The sequence below is a fragment of the Erpetoichthys calabaricus genome, chromosome 2 (genome assembly GCF_900747795.2).
Source record: "Erpetoichthys calabaricus chromosome 2, fErpCal1.3, whole genome shotgun sequence".
Lineage (NCBI taxonomy): Eukaryota > Metazoa > Chordata > Cladistia > Polypteriformes > Polypteridae > Erpetoichthys > Erpetoichthys calabaricus.
In genome coordinates this window covers 160,651,154-160,664,642 of record NC_041395.2, presented here as the reverse complement: position 1 = coordinate 160,664,642, position 13,489 = coordinate 160,651,154, and the positions used below count along the sequence as shown (strand labels likewise).

At 36.9% G+C, this 13,489-nt stretch overlaps 1 protein-coding gene across 3 annotated transcripts in view; it reads right to left on the bottom strand.

Annotated features, from left to right (window-relative positions):
* stag1a (stromal antigen 1a) overlaps positions 1-13,489 on the bottom strand; it is a 291,842-nt gene that overhangs the window by 21,774 nt on the left and 256,579 nt on the right. For all 3 annotated transcript variants that reach the window (XM_051923034.1, XM_051923035.1, XM_028794702.2), the window contains 2 exons: positions 4,183-4,275; positions 2,644-2,818 (listed from right to left, as the gene is read on the bottom strand). In XM_051923034.1, the coding sequence (XP_051778994.1) occupies positions 2,644-2,818; positions 4,183-4,275 (268 nt within the window). The remainder of the gene's footprint in view (positions 1-2,643; positions 2,819-4,182; positions 4,276-13,489) is intronic.

Genomic DNA, 13,489 nt, shown 5'->3' with positions numbered 1-13,489 from the left:
CAGTAAGCAGCAGGTAAATACAAATTTTAAACCAACACAAAACAATGTATTGAAAAAACAAGTAATGTTTAGTCATTGTTTCCCTTTTAAATTTGGTCACATCTGACACCAGCACATCAAAAAGTATATAAAAAACAATAAAAAGCTATAAAATGAACAGAATCTTGAGGTAGTAACAATACTTTTTTTCCCCACTTTTGAAATTAAAAAAATAAATATTTTGGTGTTATCTGACCTAGGCACATCACAAAGTAAATAAAAATAAAATTGTGATAAGAATCACAAGTTATATGGATCAGTTAGTTAGACCATAACGGGGTGAAAATAGTGAAGTGAAACAGCAGGTAAGAGCCAGGCAGGTTATTTTGGAGGTGTTCAATGAGCAGTGGCATGGTGCAGTTAATATCATTGAGATAAAGGATACCGTGACAACCTGGGTGAGTCCCCAGGTGTCAACAGTCTAAGTCAGTATCTGCATATTCTGTACTTTTTTTCTTCTTTACAGATGTAGCAATATTTTATCACAAGTGACCTCAATATTTTTAACTACACCTCATTGTTTCAAGCAGTATGTGTTAGACTGGCAGAGACTAACTGTAGGACACAGTGTGTGGTCTCTTTAAACATGGATTTTTAAGAGTTGTAATAGTGCAACATAACCAAGTTCAGAATGTAAAATCAATAAAAATAAAACAGTTTGAACATAGAACATGTTTACTAATTAATGAGAAATAAAAAGATACAATATAAAGCTTTTGGTCTGTGAGAAGTTAACAGACTCGTTCACTGAAAATTTCAAACAAGAAGTATCTACTGGCAATAGGAACATGTATTTTCAGCCATATCATTATGTTTTTGACTACTTTATAACACACAAGCAAAGCCTTTATGTTGAACAGGAGTAATATGTTGTAAAATATAAAGACTAATTGTCTAATGTAATATCTACACAAAATATCAACAACAAATATGAAGCAATTCCAAGTTATTAGCAAGGAAAATGTTGAGCATAGCACAAATAATGCTGAAGGTAAGCAGAACAAAAAAAAAACAATGATAATGTCAGAAATTAATCTGTAAGCAGCAGAATTTGGAGTCAAGAATAAAAAGTAAAACTAACATGGCACTTATATAAGACTTCTAAATTAATCTCTAATAATGATAAAAAGTGCTCATAAGGGACCAATACAATGAAGGAAATAAGTAAAGAAAATATATTAAAAAAAAAATGCGGAGATGGCGATGTATACAGCAAAAACGTTCAATGCACATTCTGTGTATTTTTTTTTCTCCATTACATCAAGTAAATGATAAAGGAAGTAAATAATATTTTGGAAAAACTCACAAATGCACTTGAATAGAAGCTTATAAGGGAGATAGAACTATGAGGAGAATAAATTAAAATGAAAAGTGAGTTGAATAGTTCAGTTCACAGTAGCATAACATAACAAAACTTTGTCAAACACCACCCTTAGTCCAATTTAAGCTTGTACCTATCCCAGCAGCATTGGGTGCACAGCCCTGTCCTCTTCAAGGCAAACTCACACCTGGTCAAGTTAAAGTGGCCAATCAACCTTACACAAACATCTTTTGGGATGTGAGAGAAAACTCTACACACACATGCGCGCGCACACACCAGGAGCACCTCAACATTTGCAAAAACACAGTAAACTCAGTAGATCTTAAGCCAGACTGATGTTTCCGTAACACTAGAATTACCAAAGCCTACAAAAAAACTCGTAAATCCATCCCACCTTAAATCCCTTCGCACCTCTCCGCCTTTTGTCTTGTAAATGTGTCGATAAGCAGCAAGCAGCCTGCTATCACATCCCCCACCAACACACAGTTTTCTCAGCTCAAGTCTGTTTATCTGCGTGTCAGTTGCTTAGAGTTGTATAGAGTGAGAAGTCAAGCAAAATGACACCTTTTATAAATACTATAGTGTTATTTGGAACACATGCATTTCATGTGTGTTCTGTGTCTACAACAATCTATGTAAACACATCATTAAAATAGAAATGTTTTTCATGTTTTAGTAATAATTGACAAAATGTAGACATTAAGTGTATAATGTGTGAAGCCTGAAGTCCAAATATCAAACACACACTTTCACAAAAAGGTACAAATATAACAGAACAAGTGCGCTTCTATTCAAGAATATAACTGCAGAAAAAGAACCCGCGTTAGGGTATAACATTGACACCCCTTTGATACGACCGCTTTGGTGGCGCAACGGTTGCAACTGTTGACTGGTAATCAAAACTTCACGGGTTCAACCCCGGATGACTCCGTTTTGAGAAGTGAGCTGCTCTCATTCTTACTATTTTAGAATAAAAACATACATTTGATTGGAGTCTGTAACAGCCGGTGTAAATTTAAGGTGTAAAGGGATTTAAGGTGGGACGGATTTACGAGTTTTTTCGTAAGCTTTGGTACTTCTAGTGTTAATTATGTTGACATCTTTTGTAAGTTGCTTTTGATACAAGCACCTAGTAAGCAAATAAATGTAAAAGTTTCGATTTTCATTTACAAGCATTATAAACAGCGCTCAAAATGTCTCAATGACATGAATGATGCAAATTATACTGCAAATTCACTTTTCCTTTTTACATGTGTGAAGTATACTGTAAAATGTCTCCTTACCCATGCTTTGGTTTTCCTCATCCTGATCTATGAAAACATGATCCAAAACAAAACTAAGAAGTTCATTCTGAAGTTGACTATCTGGATTAAAGATGAGTGGTTGGAGTCCTTCTCGGCTTCCTGTTGTTAATTGGTGGCTGAAGATCATTAAAAGATCACATAGCAGCATAAATGCCTAAAGGGTTTAAAAAAATTAAATACACCAAATTAAAAAAACTGCAATGATTATAGTACATTAAATAGAAATCCCTATCAAATTCCTGCAGGACTGTACTGAAAAAGTGCATTAAATTTCAATTTATCCATCTACATTTTGAACCCCCTTTACCTAGTACAGCAGTAAAGGAATTGAAGCAAAAGACATGTTTGTAAATATGCCAAGGCGGGATACAAATCTAATAGAAGGAAGAGAGGAATAGTAAATTTCACTTTGTAAAATTCACAATATTTTAGCTTGAGAGCGTGAAAATCACAAAACACAATGATAAATTAAAAGATTTCAAAATCACTGTATTAAAGAGCAAACAGCCCTCTGTTAATAGATCTCACAAGAATGCATTAGGTATTCAGAACTAAATGGTAAACTAAACTCTCAGATGAAATAAAATGTCTTAAAACTACCCTTAGAGTTTAAATAATAGGAAATTAACTTAGTAAGTAAGAGGTTCACAACCTTGTTACTAATATGGTTCCTCTTTTAAAATGAGGAACAATTATCCACTTAACAAATGCATTAATCTCTTTTAGAAAAGGGTAAAGAAGTCCACTCTCTCAGAAGAGAGGAAGAGCATACAGGCTCAGCACTGAAAATGGTGTTTAGCCAATATTTGATCGGATCACATATCTGTGGGGCATTGAGGCAGCCATCTAAGTACAATACTGGAGGATGGGAATAAACAGGAATACCAATTAAAATACTGTAACAGTTAAATAAAATGAAGCATATCTTAAAGCTGCTGTGACATCTCACAAAAGGACACTGGACTATAGATAAACCAATCTATAGGAAAGTTGATCTGAATTTCTAGCCTAGAATAAAAATAATGATTACATGAACTAAAAACATTTTTGGTTTGCATTGTTGAATTATATTTTGTCAGGGTATTTAGTTTTGCCAATAGTAGTTTTCATACTGACCTAAATGTCTTGTATTTAAAGAAAGAGCATTTTAGCAAAACATATAGTCTTCGATTTACTCTTGGTTGAACAAATATAGAATAGAATATAGAATATAGACTTGAAGCAAGTTACTGTCACTTAGAGTAAATCTTGCATTACAGTGCTTACATTACCATAAATTGACACAATTATGAAATGTACAACAAATTTATTAACTTTATATAAGCTGATACAGTGCTTGGAATATAATTGTTTTTTGCCTTTTGAAAGATGTTTTCCAGAAGTAAAATTCAATGTAATAAAATAATCCATACATAAAGCTTGTTGTAAATCAAGCCATGTGGTAGTCAAGTTGTATCTTCTTAAGGATTGCTTGTTTCATTAACATTTGGGAAGGAAATACACAAAATATTTTCATACCTGTTCTTTAACTGGAGTGTTCACATTTGATAGACACTGCTGACAAACAGCAAGAAAAGATTTCACAACCTTTCTTAGTGCAAGTAAATCTTCCTGGAAATTTTAAAAAAATAAAATACACATACAATCATTTATTAACAAAACTGAAAAAGGAAATACAAACCTGTTGAGACTGTGATAATAAAAAATGTCCTAATACACTTTTGGGTGCTTTAATAACATTAAAAACTACATAATCATTGCAAGGATTACAAAAATAACATTTTTTTCTACATATTTATAATTTTAGAAATGTTACAGAATGGTTTTTCAAGCTCGCATCTGAAAAATAAAGGAATTTACACACACACATATTATATATATATATATATATATATATATATATATATATATATATATATATATATATAATATATATATACACACACACACACATATATACAGTACTGTGCAAAAGTTTTAGGCAGGTGTGAAAAAATGCTGTAAACAAAATGCTTTCAAAAATGGAAGTGTTAATCATTTATTTTCATCAATCAACAAAATGCAGTGAGTGAACAAAAGAGAAATCTAAATCAAATCAATATTTGGTGTCACCACCCTTTGCCTTCAAAACAGCATCAATTCTTCTAGGTACACTTGCACACAGTTTTTGAAGGAACAAGGCTAGTAGGTTGTTACAAACATCTTGGAGAACTAACCACAGATCTTCTGTGGATGTAGGCTTCCTCGCATCCTTCTGTCTCTTCATGTAATCCCAGACACACTCGATGATGTTGAGATCAGGGCTCTGTGGGGGCCATACCATCACTTCCAGGACTTCTTGTTCTTCTTTACGCTGAAGATAGTTCTTAATGACTTTGGCTGTATGTTTGGGGTCGTTGTCCTGCTGCAGAATAAATTTGGGGCCAATCATACGCCTCCCTGATGGTATTGCATGATGGATAAGTATCTGCCTGTATTTCTCAGCATTGAGAACACCATTAGTCCTGACCAAATCTCCAACTCCATTTGCAGAAATGCAGCCCCAAACGTTCAAGGAACCTCCACCATGCTTCACTGTTGCCTGCAGACACTCATTATTGTACCGCTCTCCAGCCCTTCGATGAACAAACTGCCTTCTGCTACAGCCAGATATTTCAAATTTTGACTCATCAGTCCAGAGCACCTGCTGCCATTTTTCTGCACCCCAGTTCCCATGCATACTTGAGTCGCTTGGCCTTGTTTCCACGTTGGAGGTATGGCTTTTTGGCTGCAACTCTTCCATGAAGACCACTTCTGGCCAGACTTCTCCGGACAGTAGATGGGTGTATCTGGGTCCCACTGGTTTCTGCCAGTTCTGAGCTGATGGCACTGCTGGACATCTTCCGATTTCGAAGGGTAATAAGCTTGATGTGTCTTTTACCTGCTGCACTGTTTCCTTGGCCGACCACTGCGTCTACGATCCTCAACGTTGCCCGTTTCTTTGTGCTTCTTCAAAAGAGCTTGAACAGCACATCTTGAAACCCCAGTCTGCTTTGAAATCTTTGTCTGGGAGAGACCTTGCTGATGCAGTATAATTACCTTGTGTCTTGTTGCTGTGCTCAATCTTGCCGTGACATGAAACTGTCTTTCACAACCTCACCTTGGTAGCAGAGTTTGGCTGTTCCTCACCCAGTTTTAAGCCTCCTACACACAGTGTTTCAACCTAAGTGTGACACTGATGATCATTAGCACCTGTCTGGTATAACTGGTTGATCATACACCTGACTATAATCCTACAAAATCCCTGACTTTGTGCAAGTGTACCTATAAGAATTGATGCTGGTTTGAAGGGAAAAGGTATTAACACCAAATATTGATTTGATTTAGATTTTTCTTTTGTTCGCTCACTTTGCATTTTGTAAATTGATAACAATAAACAATCATCATTTATATTTCTGAAGGCATTCTTTGTTTACAGCATTTTTTCACACCTGCCTAAAACTTTTGCACAGTACTGTACATATACACACACACATACACGCACACACACACACACAGGGTGAGCCAAAAAGAGGAACCACAATTCAAACGTTTATTACATAAAAATGCTCCAAAATAAAGTAAACTTCGATACACTCCTTGATGATTTCTGAATGCTCACATGACTCGTTCTGCCATTTCAAGGGGAGTAGCGGCAATTTCATTGCAAACAATGTCCTTGAGGGCTTCAAAGTTTTGAAGTCTGTGTGTGTATACCTTCAAGTTGAGATAGTCCCACAAGAAGAAATCGCATGGAGCAAGATCAGGTGAATGTGAAGGCCACCTTACATCGCCGCACAGGGAGATCAACTTCCCTGGAAACATCTCCCGCAAAACATGCATAATTTTTTGAAAAATTTTTTTTTTAATCTCCTTGGCAATAATCACAAACATGACTCAGAATTTTAAACCCTAGTTAGGTTCAGGGTAACATGTAATGATATGCTTCATAGTGTTAAGCGCAAATAACTTCTAGGACTGTATCCTTCTGCCATCTAGTGGTTGAAATAACATCATGGTAACCCCCCAAAAAAAATGGCTATAAAAAAAATACCGAAGAGTTTAAATGTCCCATTAAGCACTGTTGGATGCATCATCAGAAAGTGGAAGGATCATTACTGCACCAAGGGCCTCATGTATAACGCCATGCGTAGAACTCACACTATAACATGGCATAAGCACAAAAGCGGGATTGTGCGTACGCACAGAAAAATCCAGATGCAGGAATCTGTGCGCACGCATACTTTCACGTTCTTCCACTACATAAATCCCGATCAGCGTGAAAATTAACGCACGTGCATGCGCCTTCTGTCCCGCCCCAATTCCTCCCAGAATTACGCCTCTTTGAATATGCAAATCAATATAAATAGCCTTCTGTGAAAAGACAATGGGAAAAGCACAGGGGAAAATATAAGAATTTCAGCGAATACCAAGTGGAGGCAAAGGAAAAACGTACTATTTGTTGGTTTAAACAGTGGTATAATCAACAAAAGAAAGTTGATCGAGTGACAGTGTGTCGGAAAAACTCGAAAGATCAAATTCACAAAGTCGCACAGTGCCTGAAATAAAAAAGAAATCACATATCAAAGTCGCCGTGAAAAGGCAAGTCGTAGCCCACCGTCTGAGTGTCATATGAAAGCGTATTAGGGTACAAACAAAAAACATAGGCACACAGTGGGGAAAAAAGCACGAAATGTCAACTTTAATATCGGAATTTCCACTTTAATCACGTAGTTTATTTTGCCATTAAAGTAGAACATCATAAACTTCATCTTAAAATCGTTTATTTTACTAGTTTCTCAAGTAGCATGTTAAATGCTTTGTTCTGTGTTTGATCTTCTATGTGCTCTGTGTGTGTGAATCACTACGTGCTTCCGTTCTTTCTCTTTCTCCGACAGGACACAGAATGCATTACATTCGAGATATTACAGCTCTCTGAATAATTAAAATACTGAGATGTATACGCGATATCATTTTCATGATGATAGGAATGAAAGCATGTTATTAAACATGGGAACACGGTGGCGCAGTGATTGTTCATATCTCACGCAAGAGGCTTGCTGCACCATGTGCGACCTTCGATGAAATAATTTATTACAGAAGTACTGTCTCTTTCAAACGTAGCCTACTAACCTCCAATTCCTGTCCATACTTTTCTTTCTCCAATCGCCACACAATCAGCTCTGTAATAGACGTTAAGCCGTTTGTAAGCTTAGAATGCCGATTCTTCAAAACTTTTAAGGAACATTGAAATATCATCGTAGTACATGTTTAATTATTCTATTCGTCTATCCTTCCAGTGTCGCGTCAGCACCAGCAAGAATACAGCGCAAGGCAGGAGCTATCCTTGAACTAGCTATACGCTGCGACACCGTGTCCTCACATGTTTAATTATTAACAATACAGATTATTTAAATGAAGTTAAAGTTTTATCTGTATACTATAAGCAACATATTTTGCTGCATTTCATCTTAAAAATGATATTGTCATCATACGCGCTTTATAAAGTAGCGCAGGTTGTGCAATATTATAACTGTAGTGTAAGTTTACAGTGAGGTGATTGTACTTATAAGTACAAACAGTTCTACAAGGAGCACTTGATGGACTGATTGAGTGCGTTTATAGTTCTTGGGATGAAACTGTTTCTGAAACGCGACGTCCGTACAAGAAAGGCTTTGACGCTTTTTGCCGTGGTTGAGGTAGTGTGTACTTGAAACTGTATACCGATAATTCTCTTTCCGATCATCTGCTGCTGTGATTCACACTCAGATACAGTGATATAAATACTCCGAGTGGTGCAGTGAGAGTAATATGGAAAAAGATGATCCGCAGTGGCAACCCTTAACGGGAGCAGCAAAAAGAAGAACAAGATGCAGTGAGCGTTAACGCTAAAGCAGTTATGGTATTTGGAATACTATGGCTATTCCCTGGCCCATTATATTGCTACAGGTTAATTACAATCAGATGCATTACACTAATAAACAATATGCAGTTAATTTCAGTGTATTTATAAAGCCGCGTCAGGAATGTGGAGCTAAGAAAGAAAGGATGAGCACACAGGAACAGTAGTTTGACCATTCTGTGGACCATTATAGTGTTACAGGTTAATTACAATCAGATGCATTAAATTTACGAACGATATGCGGTTAATTTCAGTGTATTTGATAAAGCCGCCGCCATGGATGTGGATCTAAGAAAGGGTAACCACACAGGAACAGTAGCACTGCTTTGACGCTGGGTGCCGCCAGTCTGCAAAACCGAGCGGAGAAATTGCGTACGCCAAGGTATGAGTTACCGTGGAAATGTGCGTGGCTTTACGCCAAGTTTAGGTTTTATACATCGCGATTTGAGCGTGGAAAGGTTCGTACGCAACATTTCTGTGCGTACGCACCATTTATACATGAGGCCCCAGGACTCTTACTACATCAAGCCATCCCTCAAAACTAAACATCAGAGCAAGACGTCGGCTGTTGAGAGAGGCTACTTAAAATCCAATTGTCATTCAGATGTCTACAATGCTCTTTGGCTGTAACTGGAGTGAAAGGACATAGGTCCACAGCTTCAGGAGCTCTCAATAAAACAGGCCTTTATGGAAGGGTAGCAAGAAAGAAGCAGTGAGAAAAGCGCTCTATAAATGTAAAGAATTGTTATTATAACTAGCATTAAGGTTCACATAAAAGCACAAATTGTATTTGCTAGAAAGCACGAGAAAGACCCAGTTAAGATTTGGGGGAAGGATTATGGTCAGATGAAACCAAAATAGAACCTTCTGGCCAGACTTAAAAGAGGTATGTGTGGCGTAAAACTAAAACTGCCCATGCCTCAAGAAACACCATACCTATGGTGAAATATGGTGTTGGCAGAATCATGCTCTTGGCATGCTTTTCATGTGCTAGAACTGGGAATCTTGACAGAGTTGAAGGGACAATGGACGGAATGCAACTACCACACAATACTGCAGGAGAACTTGTTCCAGTTTGCTATGAACATACAGCTCAGGAGAAGATTCAGCTTTCGATACGACAATGACCCTAAGCATAGAGGCAAATCGACACAGGAATGGATCAAAAACAGAAAGGTAAATGTTTTGGAATGGCCAAGTCAAAGCACTGATCTTAGCCATGCAGAGAATCTATAGCACTATTTGAAAACTGCTGTCCAGAGATGTCATCACACCAAACCTAGGGGATTCTCTATACATTCTTTCAAGAAAAATGGGGAAGAATCACTCCTGAAAATGAGCAAAACTGGTACATATTTACCCTAAAAGAATTAAGGCTTTTATTGTAGCAAAAGGGTTCTCGACAAAGTATTAATGTGTAGGGGCTTGAATACTTGCCCAAACACTAACTTTTGAGTTTTTCATATTAGGTTAAATATCTACAGACAATGGTTTATTTTGACTTTGGAAATTAATTGTTACAGCATATGAGGTCACACTAAAACTACTGAATGGATAAATCTTTTTGCCTTGCAGAAAATCATGATGACTTTCAAGTGGATTGAATACTTTTGCACGCCACTGTATGCCCAGTGAATTCGGTAGCATGAAGTTTCACTGTGGTGTGTGACAGTAGCTGCGTGAGAAAAAGGCAAAATAACTGATCAAGTGCAAGATCAAATAGGATGTTAGCCCACTAAACACTGTTCACAATGCAGCAACTGCAAATGTAAATGTCAAGGGAAATTTGGAAATCACTAAGCCTTGCGCTGTGGTAGCCTACAATAACACAAGGGGCATATCGATCATGCTGGTCATGCACCAACATTCTGCCCTAAATTTAAAGAAAGTGTGCAAAGAAACACGTTACTACTGTCCTGATTGCAGCACTGGGCTGTGCGTTGATGACTGTCTCAACACATATCACATGAAGAATTTGTACTAAATCTGTATCAGTTCAGTAGTGGACGCTAGACATAACTTTTCTACTGCATGTATGTTGATGTTTTGGTATTACAGTACACATTTCTGTTACATGTAATAACATTTCTGTCTTGTAGAAAAAAATTCAAACTTTTTGGTTTGTTTTATCCAGGGGTAAACCCAATGCTAAGGAGCCTCCACAACCAAAAGGCTTATTTACTTGTCCTGAAAACCAATGCTGTTAAGCAAAGCATTGTTTATAAAATAAATAAAAAAAAAAAAAAAAAAAAAGGTGCCACCCTCAGCATTTTTACGGAAGAACTGTGGAGCAACACAGCAAACGTGAATGTAGAAGATTTAAACTTACTGAATACATCCACTGCAAAGCAAAGAATGTCCCTGAATATTGACTTGCACACTTGGTATAAAAGTGCTTATCTACTGTATATTGTTATTGCAATAATATAATAAATTCACTACTTTGGCTCCCTAAACAGCAATCTCTCACCTGCAGGAGCATGGTTACTGGTAGCTTAGCTTCATGAATTCATCGGTTACACTAAAACTTTCATAGTGAATTGGGCATAAAGGGTGTAATATTCTCTGAAGACACAGTCATTTTTCTAAGGATATGCACAAATAAGCTCTCATTTTATACCAGTAATACATTATTGTACATTCAAGTACAATAATGAGGAAATATTTAGCTTCACTGCTGGGTCTAATCTGTATGAGCCAGAAAACACTGATGAGGCTGTACAAAAGACTGAATTGAAATAATTATACAGCTTGAAACTACAATGAGGCTCGGGACAACTGACAATTGGTGGTGTACAAGCAGATAACACAAAATAATGCTTATTGAGGAAAATCTCCTTCAACACAGGCATTCAGACTTATTGCTGTCACGCATGGAAAACAAACCAATCCAGGAAAGAGTCCCATTAGGCTGCCATTTGTAATAATGAGAACCTGGGAGGTGGTTTCATTACAGGAAGGTTATTGGTCTTTTTAGCTGTAGCAACACTTTACTTAATGCTGATGTACGTATCAAACCTCCAAGTGACAGTGTAGAAATTATACATACTGTAGGTGTTTCAACTTTCCAAAAGTCTTGAACTAGAGTGATTACATCTAGTCTATGTAATATAGAAAGGATGTCCCCAGAAACAAAAATTATACAATTCCATTCTTAATTTTCACATTTCACATTTAATCTTAGACTCCCTGTGACCCTAAATTGAGCGGATTAAATTTACACCTCAGCACATGCAGGATTAAATGTATACCTGTGACTTTTGTTCAATTCTTGTCACTTGATTGCACATATGCACACCCTTAATCAGTCCCTCACTAGCCATCACAGGACATCAGGAGCACGCACATGCACGATGGTACCAACCTCACCAGGCTTTATGTTTTGCCTAATAATGCAATACTTGCGGAAAATCATGCAATACAAGAAGTTTCAGTAGAATCCTCCACCCAGAAATGATACTTTTTATATGTTACAAACCTCCAGTGTAATTTGTGATGGCTAAGAAAATTTTTAATATCATGTTTTTATGCAGAATGTAAATAAAGTTTCTGATAAAACTGGTGTCTACGAAGACCAAAAGCAAATAAGAAAAAAATCCATTAAAAAAAATATACTTCAAGAAATTTCTCTCATGCACTACAGTAAAGTGAAAAGACTTTTAGCACAAAAATGTATACATTTATATTATATTCTTAGGTGGAGAACCTCAGGATTATTTAAAATCAGTCTGTGAAACTGTTTGGGTGAATCGAACTTGTTTGTTGAAGCATCTCGGATAGGCACAAGTACAAGTCATGTTATCTTCCACATAAAGCTTCACTCGCCTAACCATTGGTTTTGTCAGTTTCGGGAGATGGACATCTGCGACAGAACTCTGTTAGCAGCAGTGTTATTTTTCCTTGGTGTTTTTTTTTTTTTTTTTAATCATCTCGCAGTATCCTGTATTTACTCAACCACAAGGGCTTCAATTTAAGTATATGCAGGCATATATAAGCATGAGTGGCAGAAAAAAGGCTCAGAAAGAAATTGAAAAGACAGCTAAAGCTTCATCCAAGTCCAAACAGGCCTCAAGTTCAAGCTCAAAGTATGGTCCACCAGAGATTGACAGATCTCCCAGGACCGGACGTCTCCAGCCAAGAATAAAAGTTGGGCCAGGAGTTCCCTTCGATTCCAGAAGGTTAATTGAAGCTGAAAATGGCCTTATCTTCTGAGATGTCAATTACCCCCCGCAGCCAGCAACACTGACAGCAACTGGGCTTGCTGCTCCACCCGCGGAGCACAAAGAACGCTGAAACGAACTGTCCGAGATTAAGGTAATAATCACTGCAATGATCATCACTTTCATTTGTGGGGGGCATCGGTTGGGGACATAAAGGACCTAAAGAAAGTTTCACTCACCTCTCATTAATTTTTTAGTCTTTAATTGTCCTCAACATTCAGTGCAAATTGCAATAGTAATATCATATACTGTGTAGTACAATGTTAGCCAGAGAATAAACTGTTACTAGGCTGGACTTGTGACCAATGAATGAGAGGGGAGGCGGGTCTTTAATTCAAATGCTCAGTTGTGTTTGAGTGCTTTCCATTTTCATTCATGAGAACATTTTCCAGGAAAGAGGTTTATTTAACAATATTTTGGTGAAAACACCATGCATGCAATTGGAGAGTTGTGAGCATACTTCTGAATAATAACATGTGGTTAATGTGACATGAGTAATGCAAGTTTTTTTGTGGACGTTTTGATAATGTTTGCTAATGTCCACTGTTAGAACATTTGTCTATAGAGACTACCAGAAACTTTCTCTCTATTCTGCATGACAACAAGAAACTAAAATTTCTTCTTTGCTATCACTTACAAATAACATGGGTTTATAACATATACAAAAGATTTTAGGGTGAAGTAT